We start from the raw sequence: 27124 nt of genomic DNA on the forward strand, positions 1-27124 counted from the left end.
TTTGGGAGGCATAGAATGTTGATAGTCAAAGCAAACCATAAACCATGCCTTTTTCAGATTTCACTGAAAGATTGAATGTAATCTAAGTGTTATCTAAAAATCTGATTGAGTATGTTGTGGTACAATGTTGTAAATTAAAAATGTTAACAAAAAACAATTTGCTACAAAATTCTGTCAAGAGGCAGCTTTTAAGCAATATTGAACCACGGTTAAAGCACTGCGCTGCGTGTAGTCTGAAAACACAATGGACCTTCTTTCGTATGTCACATATTCAAGAAGATACAGCTCCTATCGAGTATAGCACTGATCTGTTTTCAACAAGTAGGGAAAGTGGACCAAAATTAAACACTGGGACCAAGTCTTGGGCCAACCTCAATGTCTAGTGGCCACCTCTCTCCCTTATAAAGTTCCTTGGTGTCTAATGCCCCCCCCCCCCCCACACACACACACACACACACAGTTTCCTGGTGGCTAGTGGCCCCATCCCCTATACAGTTTCCTGGTGTCTAGTGTACAGCCTTCCTCCCCTATACAACTCCATGGTGTCTAGTGGTCCTCCCTCTCCTATACAGTTCCCTGGTGTCTAGTGCTTACCCCCTTACTCCCCTATATTGTTTCCCTGGTGATCGAAGGCTTCACTTCCAATAGCTTTCCTGGTGGTCTACAGTGGGCCAAACATAATGCAAAGTGGGGAAACCACTTGTGGGACAAATGTGATGGGTCTGTGGACCAGATTTGGAACAAATTAACTTATCTGCATGTTTTTGGGATATGGAAGGAACCCAAATTGCCCAGAGGAAATTCTCACACACATGGGAGGATATATTGTGTCCTAGTATGGACCCTCAGACATGAAAGGGTTAAGTTACTTGGGATTACTGTTCCTTTCTTTACTTAAAGAGACTCCGTAACAAAAATTGCATCCTGTTTTTTATCATCCTACAAGTTCCAAAAGCTATTCTAATGTGTTCTGGCTTACTGCAGCACGTTCTACTATCACCATCTCTGTAATAAATCAACTTATCTCTCTCTTGTCAGACTTGTCAGCCTGTGTCTGGAAGGCTGCCAAGTTCTTCAGTGTTGTGGTTCTGTGATGCATCTCCCCCCTCCAGGCCCCTCTCTGCACACTGCCTGTGTATTATTTAGATTAGGGCAGCTTCTCTCTTATCTTTTATAAGCTGGATAAATCCTCCTCTGAGCTGGCTGGGCTTTCACATACTGAGGAATTACATACAGGCAGAGCTGTCTGCACTCTGCAGGAAGAAACAGCCTGACACTTCAGTGGAAGATAGCTGCAGGGGGAAAGAAACACACAAATGATCTCTTGAGATTCAAAAGGAAGGCTGTATACAGCCTGCTTGTGTATGGATGTATTTTCTATGTGTGGACATACTGTACATCAACCTACTTCCTGTTTTGGTGGCCATTTTGTGTGTTTATAAACAAACTTTTTAAAACTGTTTTTAACCACTTTTAATGTGGCGAGGAGCGGCGAAATTGTGACAGAGGGGAATAGGAGATGTCCCCTAACGCACTGGTATGTTTACTTTTGTGCGATTTTAACAATACAGGTTATCTTTAATACCAGCTTCCTGCCTTCTAAACAATTTTCAAGAAGCTGCGTAAAAGAGCTACCATGGAATCTACGCCAGATACATACCTCATTGCCATGCATATTTGCAACGTACTTGAACTCAGGAATTCCAACAGTGTGTGAGGTCGGGTTTTTTCCCACAGCAAAAACCCACAGATTTCTGCCTTAAAGAAAACAGAAATAAACAATATTGAAATGCTTGTTCTACAGATTATGTTTCTGTGTAACTCCAAATTAATAAGGAATCTTTAAAAAAATATTTTTAAAATTTCTTCCACAGCAGAGATATAAGTCACATATTAACCATCAAAAAGCATTCCATTTACCTAATCAAAATTGTTCACATTTAGGATGTTGTAAACAGATCCCTGGTTCTAATGTGTTTGTTGTAATGGAAGGACCCCAGATGCTATTATATTGTGCTTTTCATACCCCAATGCTTCAGTTTCACACTCTCTGTTTCTCGCTTTTTATAGTTTTAACAGAATAAGTACAAAGTCTGAAGAATTTTTATGTAAAACGGAAAACCTCTACATAGCAGTGGCAAGATTGGCCCAAATATGGTTCTGCCATTCCACATTATTAAATTATGAATTCATGCATCTAAGGCCAAAAGTGAAAATGTAATGAACAAATTATATATCCATTTACAGTGCTTTACTGGTACTTTAACACACACCTTATATGCTAGCTAACCTTCAAGGTCCTGTTATTGAGACCTCACAGATCTCTCCTAGTTCCGTTGAGAGGTGGCCCTGAAAAACTTTCATTAGGACTGCATTATTATGTGCTGTTAGCAAGTTGTGAAGTTTAGCCACAACCCCTCAAAGGGAAGATTTCCATATGATAATGAATAAAACTTAAAAACCTGAAGTGACTTATAAAAAAGGTTAGATACATACCTCAGTAGTGGGACGCATCTGGTTGGTCCAGATCTTCCTACAGACCACCATTCCAGCGCAGGGTCCCTCTATACTGTACTTATAACTCAGGGAGTATCAAAAAGAGACCAGACTGTCACACCATAGGTCACTGATTGTTTCAATCCCAGGTGTTATCAAATGATAGTGAAGAGATGCTGTAAGAAATGGAGAGTGACTATGCCCAGGTAATAAGTTAAGCTTATGTCACTGGACTGGCTCAAGTTTGCCTGTCAACCGGATCAACTCTGTTAGTATAATCCACCAATGTTTTCAGGCCAGATCTACCCTATAGACACTTACCACAGCTAAAATAGGAACGATGACCCTGAGTGGTGTGCATGTGTGGTGGCTCAGTGGAGGCGAAAGGCAGAGCAGAAGAGAAAAAAATGGGGGATAAAAAACTGTGGTGTTAAAGGTGGAGAGTGTATGAATCTGTGTGCAGTGGATGATAAGTGCGTATGTGCGCACATGTGTTATAGCTGTTTACTAGGCATAAGTATTAAACTTAATGCAAACCTAAAACGAGGAAATTCACTTTAGGTTGGATACTTACCATACTAAAGTGAAGGCTCTGGATAGCGTAGATCATTCCTGTTCCTCTGTTTCCCCCGTTGTTCCAGCGTTGTCCTCCAGTGTTTAGTCTTTAGAACTACTCGCCTCCCTGTGTAGTCCCGAGGACAAGCGCATCCCTAATGTGGCCCAGACTCCCACTTGTCCAGTAGGGATACGCGTGTCCTCAGAACTACTTGGAGACGTGTGCATTTTCAAAGAGCTCTTAAACACGAGAGATTGCATAGCTACACCAGAGGACAGCTCTGGAAAACCGGACAAACAGATGAATGGCAAAGCTCTGTGCCATCCAGAACCTTCTCTATTTTTCTCACTTCAGGTTTACTTTAAGATGGTAAATCTTTTATGGTAATGTCTAAAGGTTCAGCTTCTGGAATCTTCTGTGTTTCTGGCAGACCTATTAAATAGCCGCTGGGAGATTTGGATGCAGGATAAAGCCAATATATGGCTATCCTGCTCCTGTACAAGGCCCGGCGGGGCTAATTACTATGCCCCCTCCAGGTCATCATGGATGGTGGGGAAAGATGTACAGGTAGTCCCTGGTTAACAAACGAGATAGGGACTGTAGGTTCATTCTTAACCTGAATCTGTTCTTAAGTCTGAACATTGTGCCATCTTTGTCCCCTGTACCTCCTCTGTGCCCCCCTGTGCCTTCAGTGTCCCCCTCTGTGTCACCTCTGCCCTCTGTACCGGCTTATGCAATTTTAAAATACATTTTTTTCTTTGAATTTTTAAAATTGATTTTCTCAAAAACTACAAGTCCAATTTGGAAAAAAAATGTTTTACTTGTTCCCATGGAAACACAGAATCCATGTCGTTTGTATCGGTGGGTTGTTCGTAAGTTGGGCATTTGTAAGTCGGGGACTACCTGTAATTCGACTTCCAGCTATTGCTGGCATCCAAATGACAATGTTTTAAAAGTAATTTGAACTCCGTCTTTTGACAGCACCCAAATCACTCACCGAGTGCACCTATAGCCACAACTCCTATTACGGCCTATGGTGGCGCTGGCTGTGTCCAAATCTCCTTTCCTGTTTTAACAGCGCTGGGCCTTCTATACAACAGTACATGTTTGGCTGAACCATAAGGAAAAAGAAAGAAAATGCCAATGTGTGAACGGTTGCTTAGTGCGGCAGTTATGGTGTGCATGCGCAGCTGCAGTGGTGTCCATGCATACTCAATTACATTCATATCTAGCAGCAGTCATATATCATGGATCCTAACAGAATGCACAGCTACTAATAACTTGCTGAGTATAGGCAATGGCCGGGCAGTCTCAACAAAAAGTGCAAAGCAACGTTACCAAACCAGGCCCAATAAATGAGGATGAAATGGAGATAGCGCAGTGCTAGGTAACCAAAGATGAACTAGTTTCAATACATTTTTATTGGGGTTTTCAAAAATTTTTAACAAAAGCTTCATAAAAATAAAGCATAGTATCTTTAAAACAAACAGAGATATACATTTAAGATAATTTTACATTGATTCAAACAAATCACATATCATATATAGGTCATATTAATAATATATCTACATGTAGTATCAAAGATTAACTAAAACTGGATGCAGGCAGTGGAATGGTCAAAACGATCACTGTTCTCACAGCGATTGTTTCAGACAGCAAAAAATCAAGTGTCTGTACTGGGCTTAAAGTGAACCAGAGACGAAGCACCCTCATGTATTTTACCATATATATCAGTGGGAACATTAGAGAAAACACCTACACTGCTCTCTGTTTCATTCTTCACTGCTCAGCCTGCTTTTATCAGCCCTGATAAAATCCCTGACTGAGCATTCAGTCTGGCTTTGTTCAGGAATCATTATAGCTGAGTCATTATAGCAGTGCCAGAAGGGAGCCGGCTTGGACTTGAAAAGACATCAGAGAAGTCAGACTCCGCTATAATGATTCCTGAGCAAAGCCAGATTGAATGCTCAGTCAGGGATTTTATCAGGGCTGATAACAAGCAGGCTGAGCAGTGAAGAATGAAACATAGAGCAGGGTAGGTGTTTTCTCTAATGTTCCCACTGATATATATGGTAAAATACATGAGGGTACTTAGTCTCTGGTTCTCTTTAGGTTTAAAAAAATCAAACTTTGTTACAATGGGAGAGAAGGATTTGTCCCTCTGCAAACTGCAGTGTAGCTACAATAACATCAGCCAAGTGTTATCCAACTGAGCAGATCACCGAAAATGAGGCTAATAACAATCAAGGGACACTTCTACCCATGTAAAATTGTTACCGAAGACAATATAATCTAATATTAATATGTGGCTTAAGAAGCCTGCACAAGGTATAATGGTGATGTGACCAATACCTCAAGGCATTAACCATTGTTTCAATTTGTAGGGTTCTAATTTCCAGTCCTTTCACTATGAATACAATGTCTACGGACTAAAAAAAAATAAAAATCAAACATTCCATAACAAGTATAACTGGTTATGACAGGGCTATATATAAAGCACTGTCATAACCATATGACTGTGTGCGTGTGTGCTATTTGAGGTTTATTGCTCACAGGCATACCAATTCTTTAAATGTATAGGTACAATAAGAAGGATTAAGCACATTGCTTCACAAATAGTAACACCACTTCTGCAGTGAACAACAGAAAAAAGCAGTAATACCAAAGGCATAACTAAATTTCACACGGATCAGGTAATTTGGGTGCTAGGACTGGCAGGACTCTCTAATAGATGGCAATGCTTATATTGATGTCCAGGTGATGAGTTTGGTGGCCAATATGGTACTAGTAGACAACTGGTTACTAGGAAGGGATCAATGGACCAAAGCTATATAAACAGCTGTCCTTTGGGTGATGGAGGTTAGTGTTAGGTATTAGCAGGGAGGTTGGTGTTAGGTAGTTAGAAGGGGAAGGGAAGAGAGGGTGGTGTGTGTTTGGTACAAGAAGGGGTGATGGTTAGTGTGAGAATGGGTGCCGGGTAAGTGTATAGTAAAATATCGATAATCTAAATTACCAATATTTTTACCAGTGGCACTACCCAGCACCTAAGCCACACAGTGGCTCTGCTATGTGTACACGGTGTCTCCCAGAACTAGACTTGACCACTTCAGGACTCAGTCTTTACCCCCCCTTAAAGCGGACCCAAACCAAACATTTTTTTAATTAAAAATATTTAGTTGCACCACTCTGACACATACAAAAATAAACACCCCCCTTAAGCCTATGAGCATTTCAGTGCATGCTTTTCACCCTTCTCTTTTCATAGCTAGGGTTATACTGGGGGCAGCCATTAGCAATTCCTCCATTGCCGGACACCATCTACTCCACCAGTTTGCCGGAAAAATGCCGGCAATTTGAAAGGAAGGGAGGGGTTCCTCCAATAAATGTAAAATATTTTATATTTGTCATCATGCAGCTGAAAAAAGGCTGCTATTTATTATTATAATTTAGAAAATAGATTTTATTTCTGAAATCTTGTATTTTTAATTTGGGTCCACTTTAAGGACCAGCGCTGATTTAGAAGATCTGTGCTGGGTGGGCTCTACAGCCCCCAGCACAGATCAAATAGCAGGCAGAGCGACCAGATCGCCCCCCTTTTTTCCCCACTAGGGGGATGATGTGCTGGGGGGGTCTGATCGCTCCTGCCTGCGTGTGGCTGGCGGGGGGCACCTCAAAGCCCCCTCCACCGCAGGATTCCCCCTCTCCCTCTCCTCCCTCCCTGCCCCGGAGGCTGCACAGGAACGGATCTGTCCTGTGCAGCCTCTAACAGGCTCCTGCCTGTCATGTGACAGCGATCCCGGCTGCTGATTGGCCAGGGATCGCTGATCTAGTACAACGCTGCTACTATAGCAGCGTTGTAAAAATGTAAAACAAAGCGGATTATTTCCACTTGTGTTTACATTTAGCCTGCGGGTCGCCGATCGCGGCTCGCAGGCTATTCACGGAGCCCCCCGCCATGAATTGACAGGAAGCAGCCGCTCACGCGAGCGGCTGTTTCCTGATTAATTAGCCTGCAGCCGGCGACGCAGATGTGCGTCACTGGTCCTGCAGCTACCCCTTTGCCAACGCGCGTTATGAGTGCGCGGTCGGCAAGTGGTTAAATGAGTGATGACGCAAGATCGTGACTTCCTCTTAGAGACTGTTAGAGACATGACTATATAATCTGTAAAGTACTGCAGAAGATGTCAAAGCTACATAAATAGATAATAATAATTCATATCCCATAGAATGAGTTAATATGGTGGTGTATGGTCAACTCCTTCCTTTTCATAGCACAGGGACACATATAAAAATGCTCACATCTCGGTATTCACACATGCATAATTCATAGGGAACTGTGTTGGGTAGTGTGCCTTCTAATTGTATTGATGGAAGTATAGGTGCCTTTCTTGAGCAGCTCTGTGAATCGTGACTTCACTTCCTTCAGAACAGGCTGTTGACTTACCCCTACTCACCCTATTCTGCATTTGATAAAAAAAACCCCAGATTTTCCCATTCCAAAACTGCACACATCATTTCTAAATTCTTCCTCCAGATTTAGTGATATCCAGTGTCTAGAATATGAATATTGCCGTGTATTCCAATCTTGCCAGCAAAAATGAATAGTGTAAGACAGTCACAATTTCAAGTAATTTTTCACCGTCGCCGCACCACAATTGTGGCTGTGTAATTTGTAGATCGGCGTTTTAAAACGGTGCCAGAACTCCACCATAGACCGTGTTAACCTGGATGTCTCCAAGACATCTTTTGTAGGTTGGATGGTGAGGAGTGTTTCATTTCTTATCATGCCCTTATAACTTTTAAGGATTATATGACATTGGACATAAAGTATTGTATAGCTTAAGGGGATGATTTTGAGTGAGACATTGTGATCTTAATTAGCATCATCATACAGAACTACAGCATATAAAGCCTGCCACTCCTTATCCTTAAAACAACATTCATGCCGGATAAGCTCATTTCATCATATTGGATACCATCCCACATTCCACCCACTGCAAAAGTAAAAACACACAGCAAAAGGCTAATTTGACTCATCAGGACGCCCGTAAAGTTTATGCAGTCTAGGAAGGTAGTAATCATTGTATTATAAAGATCAAACTTACAATCCAGCAATAGAGATGGCAATGCATAGAAGAACTCATGGAAAAGCATGTGATCAGTTTGATCAGCTGCTAGATTTATAAGGCTCTAATTTGCGTTAAACCAGGAAGTCATCACAGCAAATCAGAACTTTATCAGCTGATAGAGCGACCCGAAAGAACTTCCAATTCAATAGCTGTATCAAATCGGAGCCACCACAACATGGCTGCCTGATAGATCTTTCAATTGTAAATATATATATATATGCTCTATCCCGAAAATAAGCCCTTGTGAAATCTAAAGAGGAGGAAGAGGCGGCCAAGCAAGCAGGCACAGCTCGGGCACCAGTCCTGGCATCCCAGCACACAGCAAGGTTATCAGATGAGTGCAGGGATGACAGGGATGGTGCCTGATCAGTACAGTTGCATACTTTTAAATCCAGGAACAGAACAGCACAAAGGAACAGGAAATGTTCTGCAGAGACACTTCCTGATAGAAATATAAGACATCCCCTGAAAATAAGCCCTAGCACATCTTTTGGAACAAATATTAATATAAAACACTGTCTTATTTTGGGGGAAACACAGGTATCTATATACATATATCTTAATATAAGTCAGAATCCAATTCTTAGTGAGTCATAATATGCTAGAAATGTTGTTTGTATGAATCATGTATTGTGACTGATACAATAATTCTTAATTATCTGCATTTCAAGATGATGGTTGCAACGCCAAGTCAAAAATAAGTCTCTGACTTCTTTGGTCAGTTTAATAGAGGGTTACGCAACTGATTCAACTAGCTTAGAAGAAGTACTGTATTTGCTTACAGATCAGCAAAACAAACAGAAGTTTGTTCCATGTTAACAAACTGGTGTGTGTGTGCGTGTGTGTGTGTGTGTGTTATTTACTGCGGCTGACTTTCTTCAAAAGTGTTACCACAAGGCAAGCTCAAGTTATCCTCACTGTGGTGGATAACAGCCATTATTATCTGACTATGAATTTATGGATTATTGACATGATGACAGAAATGAGCACAAAAAGCCATTTATTTCAGTCTCACTAAGTGCGATGTTATAGATGTCCTAACATATCCGGATTGACTTAGTTGGCTAGCTGATTTATACTCTACCGAATAAGGTTAATCAAGTACACCTTTAATACTGTATTTTTCATAGATTAATATATAAGAATATATTCATATAATGATATATTACCTTAATAATAAAGACTACAGGGTGGATGTCATCATCATGCGTTAAACCAGGAAGTCATCACAGCAAATCAGAACTTTACTGAACTTTATCAGCTGATAAAGCGGCTTGAAGGACCTTCCAATTCAATAGCTGTATCAAATCGGAGCCACCACAAGATGGCTGCCTGATCGATCTTTCAGTTGTCATATATATATATACATACATATATATATATATATATATATATATATATATATATACACATATATATATATATATATATATACACATATATATATACATATGCATATATATACACATATATACACACACACATATATCCTCTTTCCCTGAAAATAAGACCTACCCTGAAAATAAGCCTTTATGTTATGCCTTTAAGTTGTAGAATATTAAAGAACATAAGAAATCCAGCGATTCTGGACAGAAGTTTTATTTTACATATCTGCTATTAGGTGGCAAACATTTTAATAGTTGCTATATTCTGATATGACCCCAGGTGAATATTTTACATGTATGCAAGCAGAAAATTCTTAAAAATCAACATGGACATCTAAAACGGCAAAGTATTAGAAAGACGGTTGCATTTAGATGAATCAATTAGTAGTAAATACCCCCCTTTAGCTCAATAACAGAGCATCCAAGAAGTGTAGTAGGATAAAAAAAAAAGCTTGCATGTTAACCCTTGTACTCAAGCTAGACGGTTCTCGGCTGAGGTCATGGGTTGGGGGCCATCTCTGCCGAGAATCTACCAGGTGTACGGTGTTCCTGACCTTGGTTTGTGCCTTGGCCAGTGATCAGCTTGGTGGATTGACTTGGCCAGGCGATGACATAGAAACAGAACACACTGCTAGCCTGAAGGCTAGAGATGTGTCTATACAGCCGTGGCCCTGCATGGTCTCTAATCTCTGTCAGGAAGCAATCCTTGAATGTGTATACACGGCTTTAGGGTCAAAAACATGCCAAAATAACTGATAGCATAAGGGCCATGTCACATGGGCAATTTTGCAGTAGCTACAACACAGGTATAGGCAAATACAAATACCTTGTAGTATGACATGATTATTAGCAACTGCAGTAGATAATATTTTGTTACTGTAACTTTTAACTGCTACTGTCCGTATGCTACAAACACATGATGGCTTGCAACAATAATCATTACTTTCCAGAGGACTGGTTAAGGTGATATTTATTTGTAACGATTGGTGTCAGCTAAACAGATTTTCTGATTATTGGTGATCTGCAGTATCACCAATAATACAGATGCTATACCTGATTATGTGGTGATCTGCAGAATCACAATAATGCTAGTATAGCCAGACACAGGACTACCAATGTGAGATAGTGTTTGGTGCGACAGTAATGAGGAAGAGGAAGTCTCCCGAGGAGCGGGTGATTCAGACAATACTGCAGCCAACGATCACCTGAGGAGCAGGCGAGTCAGGCTGTACTGCAGTCAGTGGACACCTGTGGAGCAGGTACCACCAACGGTGCTACAGAGAATGATCACATGAGTGGGTGATTAAGACTATACTGCAGCCAGTGGACACCTGAGGAGCAGGTGTTACAGACAGTGCTGCAAAGGATAATCACCTGAGGAGCAGGTGATTAGGACTGTACTGCAGCTAGTGGACACCTGAGGAGCAGGTGTTACAGACTGTGCTGCGAACGATGACCACCTGAGGAGCAGGTGATTAAGACTACACTGCAGCCAATGGACACCTGAGGAGCAGGTGGTACAGACAGTGCTGCAGTTGAGCTTCACCTGAGGAGCAGGTGAAATGCCACAGATCCCTCACCAGTGGCTAGGCCCACTGGTGAGGACAGAAAGGTCAGACAAGCAGAGTAGGCAACGTACGGACAGATAAGGTACAAAGACAGAAGACTGATTCAGTGTTAAGTTCAGGCAGAGTCGGCAACAGGAATCAGATGGGCAGAGGTACAGAGTCAGTAAGCAGGAGAATAGTCAACGGAAGCAGAAGGTCATAACAGATAATACAATGTAACCAGTACTTTAAGCTATCAACAGAATCTGGCTAAGTGTGGATCCCCAGCTCCAGCTGGTTCTAGCACACTTTGGGATCTGACTAAGGTCTGAGCGCTTACACGTTAGCATTCGCAACAGCAGACACGGAGCAACTGACAGACTACCACTATATATACACAGATGCTCCGCAGCGCCGCCCCAGTCACTCAGCTAATCCTAGGTAGCGTTTGGAGTCAGCTGACCTGGCAGATCAGCTGACTCCCCTTCTATTCGCATAAAGGTCCTGTCGCCCGGCGTGCGCGTAGCCCTCAATCTATGTGCAATAGAAGGACCAGGCAGAATACCAGCATGTAACTGCGCGGCCGAGGCCGCCGGCTGATACGCGGAGATAGCCGCCATGCCACTTGTCTCTGTGGCGGCATCACTGCTATCCATTACATTATTAAATACATAATGTATTTAACTGAAATTTAGTATAACTATTGAATCTCGCAAAAAATCTACTAAAATTAGGCTATTCTCTATATTTAATGGGAATATTAATCAGGCTTTGATCGTGAATGTGTGCTGTTTGTAGGAGGGATGAAAGGGGAGGGAGGTTTGAGGACTGCTGCAGTTACACAAGTAACATTTTAAAATGCAAAATAAAATTAGTAAAATTAAACTGAATCTGATAATATCAATGGATTATACCGTATTTACTGAGAATTCATTGTCTAGGGAGCTCATGCTCTACGTTTATAATGACCACTCCTTGTTTTCTTGTGGGTGTCGCATGAAATAAAACAGAAAGATAATCCCACCGCCCTAATCCTTCTAATTGTCCTGTATAACCATTCCGTCTTTAGACTTTATTACACAACCACAGAAACAATAAAGGTTGCTCGGTAAATGCAGGGCTAGGAGAGGGCTTTGCTCCTCAATGTTTCATCAGAGTTAGAAGGGAACATAATGAAGGACCACACATACTTACATCATTTTTATTTATATAGCGCAAATATCTTCTGTAGCGCTGTACATAGTAGAAAAACATACAATAATGATGAAGCATACATGCAGTACATGAGCAGTTCTACACACCGTACAATCAGGACATTCATTGACACAATTACAAATAGATATACATATTAACCAATATTTGTTTTGTACTATGTACAGCGCTACGGAAGATGTTGGCGCTATATACCGTAAATAAAAAAATAATAATATTAATACATATAACTGATGTGTCATAAAACAATAAGATACGTTCATGCCAGACGAAAAACGGACCGGGAGATTTAGGGGCCACAACGCTTGACCAGCTGAGATCAAGCAAACACTTGATGTTCTCTAGTTAAATAAGGAAATATCTTACAATTAAGGCTAAGAGGTAAGTAATTACAAATGCAAGGAAGTAGTGTTTCTAGAAGGCAAGGCACACAAAGGTTTCAGCAACAAAGCTTGCATTTTTTCCTCCCGGCACAGGCAGTGAAGAAGTGGGCTGTAGCACAAAGCACACTTTGATACATTGATCAACCTAGCGGTACAGGTCAGATTAATATCTACCAAAGTGAATACAAACAAAGAGCTAGAATTCAGTTCTCCAGGTGATTAAAGGATAGTTTATACAGTATTGTGAAAGTAAAGAAGGGTATTCAGACACTGTACAAGCTATTACTGAGAATTTACATCTCCAACCCTTAAACTAAACCAGAAGAATAACTTGCAGTTCAACATTTTGTAGCATTTGGCTAATAATTAATATATAACTCTCTGCAGTATATTTCACTGTCAGTTCCATATAAACTACAAATTAGGCAGGAACGGATTTAAAGCAGCACAGTAGCTAAATGGCTAGCACTGCCTTCTTGTAGGAATCTTGGCCAAGACAGAATCTGCATGGAGTTTGTATGTTATTCCTGTGTTTTCATGGGTTTCCTTTGGCCACTCCGCTATTCTCCACCAACCCAAAAACATTCTGGTAAGTTAATGGACTTTGGCAGAGATTATATTAGACTGTGAGCTTCTTTGAGGGACAGTTAACGACATGTAGGATACTACAGAATTTGGGTTACAGACAAATCGGGCGACCATGCTTGCATGGCAACCATCCCCATATCTGATGGATGTGGAATAAGACTGGTTAATGGGAAGCATCAGTGACGTGTGACATGGGGCCAGATTCCTCAAATGCCAGTAATACCGCAGCGCACACAACGCACGGCAGTATTAGTCACTTCTAAATACAGCACCGTGAATTACGCCAGTAGCACGACTAATAGTACTAGAGTAGTGAGACCGTTGCTATGGTAATGCGTGTTAGTAATGAGCGGTATCATTAGTAATGTGCGTTACCATAGCAATGGCTGCACTACTCTAGTACCGCGAGTCGCGTTACTGGCATAACTCGTGGTGCTGCATGCGGAAGTAACGGTAATACTGCCGTGCGTTAAGTGTGCGCCGTAGTATTACCAGCATTTGATGAATCTACCCCTATGATGACCTAGACATATGTATGTACAGAATCAAACACAAAAATAAATATGCTATGTTGCTTTTCTTCTTTCTCTGCCTGAAATAGTTAGTATTCATCTATGTAACTGACAGTTTTTCTCCAGTCGGGACCCAGTCAGACTATAGCGTGCCTATAATGTCCCTCACTGATAAGGAATTACAGCCATAAAATACTTTCCTGGCAGAAAACTGAGCTTCTGTGAGCAGGGGATAGATCCTACTTTTTAGTACTCTGAGACACGGGACAGTCTGTTTCATTGAGCATAAACAATTGTATCTATCCTCCTACTCCTAAAAATGACTTTTAGATATCCCAGTTTTATGTTATGTTTAAAAAAATTTAAAATAGATTTATTTTCTTGTCTCAGTAAGTATATATATACATAGTTATTTAATTTTTCAACCCAAATAACTATATATATATACACACATATATATATATATATATATATATATATGTGTATATATATATATATATATATATATATTTATATGCATATATATATATATATATATATATATATATATATATATATATATATATATATATATATGCATGTAACTATATATACGCTGTTTTTTAAACTATGAAACAGAGCAGAGCTAATCACCCTTTGAACAGTACAAACCTAATTTGAAGCTGTCTCTCACCGTTTCTTTGATGTATAAGTGCTTTAGAAAATAGGACTATCTTTGCATAAATAACAACTGAAGTTTATTAAAGCAGTAAGATTAGCCATACTATGCCAGGGAAACAAAACACATATATAAGTAGATAAATACTTGATCTACTTGCATAATGTCACAAGAGCCCCACTGGCCGTGAACACGCAAAACCGTCCGATCCGATTCTAGCACACAGATTGAGAGCTATGGACGCAATCTGCGTAGAATTGGCGGAGTTTGAGCGTCACGACGCAGTAGGGAGCCTGTGAGGTTACGAAAATACACTTTTACTCCAACCCAGGGGTAGATTTGCCACCATCTCTGTTTTCTATCAGCCCAGAGATAACTGCTAACTGGCTATAGACCTGTGAAACAAACAACCGGTTAAAACTGTGCAATTCCTGTCACAAGAGCCCCACTGGCCGTGAACACGCAAAACCGTCCGATCCGATTCTAGCACACAGATTGAGAGCTATGGACGCAATCTGCGTAGAATTGGCGGAGTTTGAGCGTCACGACGCAGTAGGGAGCCTGTGAGGTTACGAAAATACACTTTTACTCCAACCCAGGGGTAGATTTGCCACCATCTCTGTTTTCTATCAGCCTAGAGATAACTGCTAACTGGCTATAGACCTGTGAAACAAACAACCGGTTAAAACTGTGCAATTCCTATCTATCTATCAAAACAGTAGCGTCCCTTCGGAAGTTTAGGTCTCGTCTGTGTATACTGAATAGAAGGTTTTACTGAGAGGTAAAGACCTTTTAAAAAGCCTTTATTTGTTACAATATAAATAATTAATATATACAGACAATCGTGAACAATTAAACGATGAGAGACAGTGATAACACAGTACATAAAAGAAAAAGGGATAAAAAGAACGAATACTTATGATTCTGTGGAAAGTCCGTTCGGGAAAAGACAAAGTTCCTTTGTTGCAGTTAGTTCGCAATATGGCCGAACCACATGGCCGTTGCTCCGCCTGCAAGATGGCCACTGCTATTTCCCCAAGCAGTGGCAGTCTTTTCGGTATGATGGAAAGTGGGGGAATTGCCTGGGGGTCCTCATGCAATCAGTTTTGAGCACTGACATTTCTGGGCGGAGTCTCAAGCTCAGCCCAGGGGCGTGTCAGGCAGTGAGTTCTCAGGGGAGGAACTTCCAGCCATCCACAAAATATGTCCAATTTCATACCCCGCCGGGGTTTTGTCGCACAGGCAAACCGATTTCATATTCAGATTGGGCTGAGAATACACGTTCATAGGACATCAAACTTGCAATATTTGGGGCGCACGGGGACCCCATTATTCATATCTCAGCCCCTGCTCGGGTTACCTGGCTATGTCTAGTATCACCATATTCTACAGAATTAGGGAAACAAAATTATGTAATTTTCATATTCCTCCCATGGATGGTATTTGCAAAATGTGACAAAGTTATCAACACCATGCATTCCATACTCAGTCTAGTCGGTGCCGTCAAGACTGGGAGGAATGTAGGTGTCAATAGACCTCATGCTGTGCTAGCTTCCCCTGTTGAATAGACTCTGTTGGTATTTCAGCTCTGCCCAATTAGCACATTAGTGTCACCAGAGCTTTTCCGGGAGCCTTAAAAGGATTTCTTGCTAAACCAGGTTGCTTTAGCAATATGCTAACGCAGGCCCATTCAGCCCTCATGGCAAAAGGGGGGGAAGGCAGGAAGGAAAAACTTCTATTTAAAAATAAAGAATGTCAGTTTTCCGATCACGGTTGCGATCGGACAATCGGCCGCGAATCCTCGGACGACTGGGCGTCGCCCGGCGTCACACCTCCCCCTTCCCGAGCTCTGCTCAGGGAGGTGTCAACAGGACGCCTTCCGTAGCAGCTATTGGCGCTGTTGGGTCGGGTTCCCCCTGACACCGCGACAGCCCATCAGCGTTCTGGTGTCGGCTGCCTGCTTTGTGTTGGATCGTAAAGTCGTACTGCTGCAATGACAGGCTCCACCGTAGGAGCTTGCCGTTGGTTCCAGCAGTACGGTTTAGCCAACTCAGGGGATTGTGATCAGTGACGATCGTGAAGGAGCGGCCGTACAGATACGACTGCAGTTTCTGTAGGGCCCACACGATCGCCAGGCACTCCTTTTCAGTTGTGGAGTAGGCTACCTCTCGGGGCAGGAGCTTCCGGCTCAGGTAGAGGATAGGGTGTTCATCCCCCTTTCCATCCACCTGGCTGAGGACTGCGCCGAGACCGTAGTCAGAGGCATCGGTTTGCACCACAAACCGACGACTGACGTCTGGGGCCTGAAGCACAGGGGCGCTTGCGAGGGCCTGCTTCAAGGCCTGGAAGGCATTCTCGCAAGCGGGGGTCCAGCTAACAACCTTGGGGTGCTTCTTGCTAGTGGCATCGGTCAGGGGCTTCGCCAGTGTACTATAGGCGGGAACAAATTTCCTATAGTAGCCGGCGGTCCCCAGGAACGCCTGGACCTGCTTTTTCGTGATAGGTCGAGGCCATGCCAGGATGGCGTCCACCTTTCCCGTGTCAGGTTTCAGGGTGTTACCCCCCACCCGGTGACCTAAGTACTGCACCTCGGTCATGCCAATCTGACACTTACTCGGTTTAACCGTCAGATTGGCCATGGCCAGCCTCTCTAGTACCTGGGACAGGTGTTTGAGGTGTTCTTCCCAGGTGGGGCTGAACACCGCAATGTCATCCAGATACGCTACAGCGAACCCTTGCATTCCCTCTAGCAGGTCGTTCACGGCCCGCTGAAACGTGGCAGGGGCGTTCTTCATCCCAAAGGGCATCATCGTGAACTCGAAGAGGCCGAAAGGGGTGATGAAGGCCGACTTTTGCCTCGCGTCAGGTGCAAGTGGTATCTGCCAATACCCCCGGCTCAGATCCATGATTGATAGGTACCTGGCTGATGCCAGTGTATCTAGCAGCTCATCAATGCGAGGCATGGGGTAGGCGTCTGTAGTGGTGATGGCGTTCAGTTTCCTGTAGTCTACGCAGAACCGAGTTGTCTGGTCCTTCTTGGGGACCAGGACAACAGGGGCTGCCCAGGCACTACTGGACTTTTGAACCACCCCTAACTCCAGCATCTCCCTCACCTCCTTCTGCATGTCCGCCTGTACCTCGGGAGAGACACGGTAAGCGGACTGCCTGATGGGGGGATGGGTACCTGTATCTACCCCATGCACCGCCATACTGGTCCGCCCCGGGATACCGGAGAAGGTGTGCTGGTACTGGCCCAGCACCTTCTGTAACTGCTCTTGCTGGGCTGAGGCGAGCTGTGGATTGACGTTTAGGTCGCCGTCCACATCTCGTACGTCAGCCAGCAGGTCTAACAGGGGGTCTGCCTCTCCCTGCTCTAACCGGCTGCACACTGGCAGCGCATACTGGGTCCTGTCATGGTGGGCCTTCAGCATGTTTACATGAAAGCTCTTCTGCTTCCTGCCCCCCATGCTCACTAGATACGTCAGAGGGTTTAACCGCTGCACTACAGTAAAAGGCCCCTCCCAGGCTGCTTGCAGCTTGTTCTGCCTCACGGGAAGAAGGGCATATACCTTGTCACCCACATCAAATGACCGCTCTCCAGCCAGCTGGCCCGTGGCATATGCAGTTAGTGGCTGAAGGCTACCACCCCTGTGGTCAGAGGAGGGGGAGGAGGCCGGAACCTCTTCCACCTGCTCTGAGCCCAGGTTCTGAGCAGCGCGGCTGCGTGTTACTGCCAGTACAGGTACACCTTCAGACTGGCACATACTGGCATTACTCACATCCTGGCTGCATGCATGAATTACAGTGACAGGTACAACAACATTTTCATCACAAACAATCGGTATATCAAACACAGGTACCTGTGACACAGGTACTATTGGACTCGGTACCCCTGGACTGGGCACATTCAACCCACCTCCCCCCTGTTCTTGCCCCTTGGTGCAAAGTACCTTAGTGTGGGCGGAGAGTCCGTCTCCCTCCTGGCAGTCTGAGGGGCTTGGGGCAGGTTCATAATAGGACACAAGCTTGCCCAGGTCGGTCCCCAACAAAACTGGGACCGGCAGTTGGTCCAGGACCCCAACAACCTTCTCTTGAACCCCCACCCCCCAATCGATGGACACCCGAGCCTGGGGAATGCGAGAAAGAGTGCCCCCCACTCCAGTGAGGGTAAGGTATTTGTCAGGGAGGATATTTTCCGTCGGGACCAGGTGCGCACGCACCAGGGTGACATCCGCTCCAGTGTCGCGGAAACCGGTAACAAGCTGGTCGTTCACTGTAACCAGCTGGTGGTTGCTCGTAGCGGAGTGGATCCCTCTCCCACCTGCGAACATGACGTTGTTGGGTGCTCCCGGCTGGGGTGCGCTGGCTGGCGGCAGTTGCCGTGGGCGAGGTGTAGGTGGTGCAGGAGCTGGCGCTGTCTGCCTCCGCTCCGGGCAGTTAAACTTCATGTGTCCGGGCTTGCGGCAAAAGTGACAGGTGATGCCCTCTGTTACTGCAGGCCTGGACGCAGCAGCTGCGCTGGATGGCCTCTGGGGCGCACGGCTCACAGAGGTAGGAGAGTCTGCAAAATTGTGGGACTGACCTCCTCTCCAGCTAGATGGGGCAGTCCTGCGGGTCTCCGGCACCCTGGTCGTTGCAAAGGTCTCAGCGAGGTCTGCAGCGACCGTCGCTGACGCCGGTCGGCGCTCCAGCACAAACTGGCGTACATCAGCCGGGCAAATGTTCAGAAACTGCTCCAGGACGATTAAGTCCTCCAGGACACCGTAAGACCCTTTAGTGAGGCCTAGCGTCCACTGGCGGAGTGTGGTGAGCAGACTGCTGACCACATCTTGATAAGAATCAGTAGATTTTTTCTGCCAGGACCTGAACCTTTTCCGGTAGGCTTCTGGCGTCAGCTGGTACTTAGTGATTATAGCCTCCTTTATAGCGGTATAATCATTGTCCTTTTCCACAGGCAGCTCTGAGAAAGCATCAAGCGCTTTGTAGCGCAGCAAGGGTGTCAGATGTCTGGCCCACTGGTCTTGGGACAGACGATACTGACGGCAGGCCTTTTCGAAAGACCTCAAAAACAAGTCAATGTCAGTGTCTTTTTCGATAATAGCAAATTTAAATTTTGCACTTACTGGAGCGGCAGTCCCTTCAGCAGGGAGGCTGGGCGTTGAACTCCGGCTGGCTTGCTGCACTTTCGCCATGTTCAGCTCATGCTGTCGTCTCTCCCGCGCCTCTGCAGATTGGCGTTCCTCTCGCTTTTGCTCCGCCATGTACTGCAGGTACTTGTCCACATCAGTTTCCATCAGCTTTTGCAATGCCTGCTGCATTACTGGATCAACATAACTGGACAGTCCAGTACTGGCCGGTTCCAGGCGAGTACTTTCAGGGGTTCTGGGGTCGGGGATCACACTGACAGCCTCCTGCGTATCTGTTGCCGCATTGCCCGCGGGTTGCTCAACCTCGGTACGCACAGGATCTTCAGTCTCTGGTTCCCCTCGACTTGCGTTAGATGAGCCGGTGTCCTCCACAGTGGACACCTCCAGCGTCCGCAGATTCTGGCTATCCCATCGGTACAAGTCCGTTATCAGGTCCTGCTGTTTCTTGCCGCGGATGTCCATGCCTCTCGCCTCGCACAGACTCTGCAGGTCGGATAGGACCATGACCTTGTAATTCCCGGACATTTCCATGCCAAATAAAAGAAAACTTAGGGGAGGGGTACTGGTTACACAGTCTCTCTGTATATATGAAAAATATATTGCACTCAGTCACTACCAACGAATTAGTTCGTTTCTCGATAGGGCTAATTCGATAGCCCTACCTGAGATACTATCAGCACACACAGATCCCAAACGCTGCCGACCACTGTCACAAGAGCCCCACTGGCCGTGAACACGCAAAACCGTCCGATCCGATTCTAGCACACAGATTGAGAGCTATGGACGCAATCTGCGTAGAATTGGCGGAGTTTGAGCGTCACGACGCAGTAGGGAGCCTGTGAGGTTACGAAAATACACTTTTACTCCAACCCAGGGGTAGATTTGCCACCATCTCTGTTTTCTATCAGCCCAGAGATAACTGCTAACTGGCTATAGACCTGTGAAACAAACAACCGGTTAAAACTGTGCAATTCCTGTCACAAGAGCCCCACTGGCCGTGAACACGCAAAACCGTCCGATCCGATTCTAGCACACAGATTGAGAGCTATGGACGCAATCTGCGTAGAATTGGCGGAGTTTGAGCGTCACGACGCAGTAGGGAGCCTGTGAGGTTACGAAAATACACTTTTACTCCAACCCAGGGGTAGATTTGCCACCATCTCTGTTTTCTATCAGCCCAGAGATAACTGCTAACTGGCTATAGACCTGTGAAACAAACAACCGGTTAAAACTGTGCAATTCCTATCTATCTATCAAAACAGTAGCGTCCCTTCGGAAGTTTAGGTCTCGTCTGTGTATACTGAATAGAAGGTTTTACTGAGAGGTAAAGACCTTTTAAAAAGCCTTTATTTGTTACAATATAAATAATTAATATATACAGACAATCGTGAACAATTAAACGATGAGAGACAGTGATAACACAGTACATAAAAGAAAAAGGGATAAAAAGAACGAATACTTATGATTCTGTGGAAAGTCCGTTCGGGAAAAGACAAAGTTCCTTTGTTGCAGTTAGTTCGCAATATGGCCGAACCACATGGCCGTTGCTCCGCCTGCAAGATGGCCACTGCTATTTCCCCAAGCAGTGGCAGTCTTTTCGGTATGATGGAAAGTGGGGGAATTGCCTGGGGGTCCTCATGCAATCAGTTTTGAGCACTGACATTTCTGGGCGGAGTCTCAAGCTCAGCCCAGGGGCGTGTCAGGCAGTGAGTTCTCAGGGGAGGAACTTCCAGCCATCCACAAAATATGTCCAATTTCATACCCCGCCGGGGTTTTGTCGCACAGGCAAACCGATTTCATATTCAGATTGGGCTGAGAATACACGTTCATAGGACATCAAACTTGCAATATTTGGGGCGCACGGGGACCCCATTATTCATATCTCAGCCCCTGCTCGGGTTACCTGGCTATGTCTAGTATCACCATATTCTACAGAATTAGGGAAACAAAATTATGTAATTTTCATATTCCTCCCATGGATGGTATTTGCAAAATGTGACAAAGTTATCAACACCATGCATTCCATACTCAGTCTAGTCGGTGCCGTCAAGACTGGGAGGAATGTAGGTGTCAATAGACCTCATGCTGTGCTAGCTTCCCCTGTTGAATAGACTCTGTTGGTATTTCAGCTCTGCCCAATTAGCACATTAGTGTCACCAGAGCTTTTCCGGGAGCCTTAAAAGGATTTCTTGCTAAACCAGGTTGCTTTAGCAATATGCTAACGCAGGCCCATTCAGCCCTCATGGCAAAAGGGGGGGAAGGCAGGAAGGAAAAACTTCTATTTAAAAATAAAGAATGTCAGTTTTCCGATCACGGTTGCGATCGGACAATCGGCCGCGAATCCTCGGACGACTGGGCGTCGCCCGGCGTCACACATAACACATGTATTGTACTGTACACGTTTTGATTTCAGTGAATTTCATATAGTAAATGAAGAGAATTATGTTCCTGGTGGGAGCCTTGTCTTTTGCCTAAAGTTTGAGGCTAAATCCTGATGTCATTTCTGCCCTTAACTTTTTTCTTTTCTCCTCCAGTCGCTGAGTCACTTCAGCCTTGCTTGTAAACACAAGTGAGCAGAGGATCGTGTTTCAGATAAGCAGCTAGGCAGGGAAATAAATGGAAGCAAATGAATATATTATAGATAAAAAGAAACCCCGGCATTCAACTGTTTGGCACTGACTATTAAAGGGCCAGTGCTCCTAAAGTATGTGATAACTCCAAACGATAACAGCAGAAAACGTTTTGAAAGTTTTGAATGCAGGATTAGCATCTTTATCACTTAATACACTCAGACCAGTTGCTGCTGAAATTTGATTTTTATGGTGACAATCCCTCTTTAACTCTTCCTGTACTGGAAACAATATGATACTCTGTTCTTTGCTACTAATGTTCTATTTCTTAGCTGTACTACACATACAATTCATTTTATCATAAGTTTTTTTTTCATTTCAGATTTTCTTTAAAGAGACTCTGTAACAAAATGTTCAGCCTTATTTCTTCTATCCTATAAGTTCCAATACCTGTTCTAATGTGGTCTGGATTACTGCAGCCTTTTCTAGTTGCACTGTCTCTGTAATATATCTAATCTTCTTTTCTTTGTCAAGCTTTGTCGACCCAGGGAGGAATGGGTTGCCTCTGTTTTGATGAATACAGGTTATGCACGCCCCCTGCAGGCTCTGTGTGGTTTGTTTACTCCTCACTCTCTGTTCTCAGTTTCAGCTTGTCTGTGATGCAGTTTGTGAGACTGAGGGGGGGGAGGGAGCTGCCTGTCACATGCTGAGAAACTGTGTAAATCCCAGACTGGAATGCAGATAATTAACTATGTAATAAAAACTTGTAGCATACTGTAACATGATATATATATATATATATATAAATATATATATATATATATATACACACATATATATATATATTCCAAGGGGGTCAACAGCTATCACAATCCCAGATATTTCTTGTATGCACGCAGCTGGGGTTGCCCAATTCCCACAGGTATAGATAAGGATAAGACGAGGAGTTGCAGCAGACTGCTCTTCATTGAGCTCACACATGCCTGTATAAACTTTGAGTTAGCTCAATAAAGAGCAGTGTGCTGCAACTCCTCGTCTTACCCATGTGTGTATATATATATTGTGAGGGATCAGCTGCAAATGGTGAGTACTCAGCGGGAGATAGCAGCACAGACAGGTGTATTTTCCAAAACAAACAATAGTTTATTGGACAGCAGGCTTCTTAGACAGCAGTCTTTTGGCAGTTTGTAAAGCACAGTTCAAATGAAAACAAAATGCCAGTCCAGGCCAGCAGCTTACATTCAGCTTTCCATATCAGGAACAAACCAAACTCCATGTGCAGTCTGCACTTTCTCTCCAGAGCAAAACCAGCTTCCTGGAATCAAACGGGAAGTCTTTCTCAGCAGACTGTCAGAGCTTGCTGGTCACACCCTCTCTCTCTCCTCCTACTCCAGCCTTTCAAAGCTGCTCTGTTAACCCTGTGTGACCTGACTCCAGCAGAAGCCCACATACACAGAGCAAACGATCCACCCAGGATCTGGCGACCAGATGCGCCCGCCCACTCTGCATCTGGTCAGCTCCGGACCCAAGTAAGGTTTTTAACCTCTGTCCATGTGACAGACAGCCAAAACCTTTTTATTCCGGAGCTGCTACTGGATGTAGCGTCTGATCCCAGGTGGAATGTACCTCCCATCCAACACAACCTGGGACAAATCGATTACCTCCTGGGTATCGACTTTGTCACATACTCCCCCCCTCTGTTCGATCCCGTGGGATCGGACACAGTCTGCGGCAAGACAGAATGCCCTTGATAGAGCATCTGCATTGCCATGCAGTCTTCCAGCTCTGTGCTCCACAGAAAAATTAAAGGGCTGTAATGCCAGAAACCAGCGCGTTACCCTTGCATTTTTCTCTTTGTTTTGAGACATCCATGTGAGAGGAGCATGGTCGGTAATGAGGCGAAAGCGACGGCCCAAGAGATAGTACCGTAGAGCCTCGAGTGCCCACTTGATGGCCAGACACTCCCGCTCCACGATACTATATCTTTCTTCGGCTGCGGTCAGCCTTCGACTCAGATACACAACTGGGTGCTCCTCTCCATTGACGATTTGGGATAGGACTGCTCCTAACCCCACAGCTGAAGCATCTGTCTGTACCAGAAACTCTTTTTTAAAATCAGGCGTGACCAAGACTGGACCCCTGCACAATGCCTCCTTAAGACCTTGAAAGGCTTCTTCAGCCTCCTGTCCCCGTGGACCCATGGAGGAACTTTTCCCTTTTGTGAGGTTTGTAATGGGAGTGGCCAAAGTGGCAAAATTTGAAATGAACCTCCTATAATAGCCCACCAAACCTAAGAAGGTCCTGACCTGCTTTTTCGTGGTAGGCCTAGGCCAGCCCCTTATGGCCTCCACTTTCTGCACTTGGGGCTTAATCAGACCCCTCCCAATTGTGTACCCCAGGTAACGAGCCTCCTCCAACCCTACTGCACACTTCTTGGGGTTCGCTGTCAGCCCCGCCTTTCTAATGGCATCCAGGACCGCCTGGACTTTCGGAAGGTGGCTTTCCCAATCTGTACTGAAGACGACCACGTCGTCCAAATAAGCCGCAGCATACCGCTGATGCGGCCTGAGGATCTTGTCCATCATCCTTTGAAAGGTGGCTGGGGCCCCTTGCAACCCAAACGGCATCCTGACATACTGAAACAGCCCTTGGGGAGTCGAGAAGGCTGTCTTCTCCTTGGCTGATTCAGTTAAGGGCACCTGCCAATATCCCCGGGTCAGATCTAAGGTGGTGACATATCTTGCGGGGCCCAGCCTTTCGACTAACTCATCTACCCTTGGCATAGGGTAGGCATCAAATTTTGACACCTCATTCAATTTTCTGAAGTCATTACAGAAACGAATGGATCCGTCAGGCTTCGGAACTAGCACTATGGGGCTATTCCATTCGCTGTTGGACTCCTCAATAACCCCCAGTTCCAGCATTCTTTCTACTTCCCCTGCTATGGCCTGTCTGCGAGCTTCAGGTATTCTATAAGGTTTAAGGCGGACCTGTACATGGGGCTCAGTCACAACATCATGCCTGATGACTTGTGTACAACCTGGAAGTTCCGAGAACACCTCTCGATTCCGTAAGAGGAACTCTCGGACCTCCCGTTTCTGTGAAACAGACAGCGTCTCAGCCACCTGTACCAGCTCTATTCCACCCTTGGTGGATTCTTGAGTAACCTGGGAAGCTGCAAGGGCCACCCTCTCTTTCCAGGGTTTCAGTAAATTCACATGGTATATCTGTTCTGGCTTCCTTCGGCCAGGCTGGTAAACCCGGTAATTCACCTCCCCGACCTTTTCAATAATCTCATATGGTCCTTGCCACTTAGCCAAAAACTTGCTTTCAACCGTGGGAACCAACACCAGGACCCGGTCCCCAGGACTGAAAGCTCGCACCTTTGCTGACTTATTATAAACACGAGACTGCGCCTCCTGGGCATGTTGCAAATGCTCTCTGACTAAAGGCATCACTGCTGCAATCCTATCTTGCATACCAGATACATGTTCAACAATACTTCTGTAGGGGGTGGCCTCTTGCTCCCAGGTTTCTTTGGCTATATCCAGGATTCCCCGTGGGCATCGCCCATACAACAACTCAAACGGCGAAAAACCTGTGGAAGACTGAGGGACCTCCCGAATTGCAAACATTAAGTAGGGCAAAAGGCAATCCCAATCTTTGCCGTCCTTGTCCACTACTTTCTTTAACATATTTTTTAAGGTTTTGTTGAATCTTTCCACAAGCCCGTCCGTTTGAGGGTGGTACACTGAAGTACGAATCTGATCGATCTTCATCAGTTTACACACTTCTTTCATCAATTTAGACATAAATGGGGTACCCTGGTCTGTCAAAACTTCCTTTGGCAAACCTACTCTGGTGAACATGTGGAACAACTCACGTGCAATCACTTTAGACGACGTATTTCTCAGGGGAACCGCTTCTGGGTAGCGAGTGGCATAGTCCACTACTACCAGAATGTATTGGTGACCGCGCGCTGATCGAACCAATGGCCCCACTAGGTCCATGGCTATCCTTTCGAAGGGCACTTCGATAATGGGCAAGGGGACGAGCGGACTTCGAAAATGGGGAGCCGGAGCACATCTTTGGCATTCGGGACAGGATTCACAGTAAGCTTTTACATCTCCATGTACCCCAGGCCAAAAGAATCGCTGTAGGACTCGGTCCCTAGTCTTTTCGGTACCCAAATGTCCCCCCAGGGCATGTTTGTGCGCTAGGTCTAGGACCATTGTGCGATACGACTTCGGCACTACGAGTTGTTCCACAACCTCACCCTGAATTTTACAAACCTGGTACAGCAAGTCTGATTGTACCGCCAAATGAGGAAATGCTTTTTCAGCCCCGACCACTTGGGGTTCACCGTTCAACACCTTAACATTTTCCCACGCTTTTGCCAGCGTAGGATCCCTTAGCTGGGCCGTCCCAAAGTTATCCCGAGAAACCTCCAGCTCTGGTAGGACCGAGCCCTCAGAGGTCTCCGGGGATAACTCAGAGTCCCCAGCAAACACCTCCAAGGGAGAAAACATTTCATTACCATCAATGTCTGTATTATTTTTAGATTCCAGCTCTCTTGAGCCTCCACAGTTATCCCCTTCCCACAAGTTCCAGAACAGTGGAAAGTCCCTCCCCAGAATGACACTATGTGCCAAGTTCGGGCTCACCACTATTTCCTGAGTGGCAGGTCCACAGTTTGTTTCAATGGTGAGAAGGGCGGTGGGGTATTGTTTAGAATCCCCATGAACACATTGTACTGTGACCCGACGATTCCCCAGCCAGGCCGGGTCCACTAAACTGGAATGCACCAGGGTCACCAAGCTACCAGAGTCTAAGAGAGCCTGGACAGTTTTTCCAGCAATTTTTACCACCGCCAAATGAGAGTCACAGCTTGCGATATACACAGGTCGCGCAAACAAGGACCTGCGCCGAGTGTAACCGCAC

At 44.9% G+C, this 27124-nt stretch overlaps 1 protein-coding gene and 1 long non-coding RNA gene across 5 annotated transcripts in view; one reads left to right on the top strand and one right to left on the bottom strand.

The window, feature by feature from the left end:
- The window catches only part of CPM (carboxypeptidase M), a 130344-nt gene that overhangs the window by 46707 nt on the left and 56513 nt on the right, over positions 1–27124 (bottom strand). For 3 of the 4 annotated variants that reach the window (XM_068276703.1, XM_068276702.1, XM_068276701.1), the window contains exon 3: positions 1661–1758. In XM_068276703.1, coding sequence (XP_068132804.1) covers positions 1661–1758 — 98 coding nt within the window. The remainder of the gene's footprint in view (positions 1–1660; positions 1759–27124) is intronic. The other variant, XM_068276704.1, reaches the window with a different exon arrangement.
- Positions 1–27124, top strand: part of LOC137563780 (uncharacterized) — a 42878-nt gene that overhangs the window by 372 nt on the left and 15382 nt on the right. The window lies entirely within an intron of this gene.

Source organism: Hyperolius riggenbachi, chromosome 3 (genome assembly GCF_040937935.1).
Source record: "Hyperolius riggenbachi isolate aHypRig1 chromosome 3, aHypRig1.pri, whole genome shotgun sequence".
Taxonomy (NCBI): Eukaryota; Metazoa; Chordata; class Amphibia; order Anura; family Hyperoliidae; genus Hyperolius; species Hyperolius riggenbachi.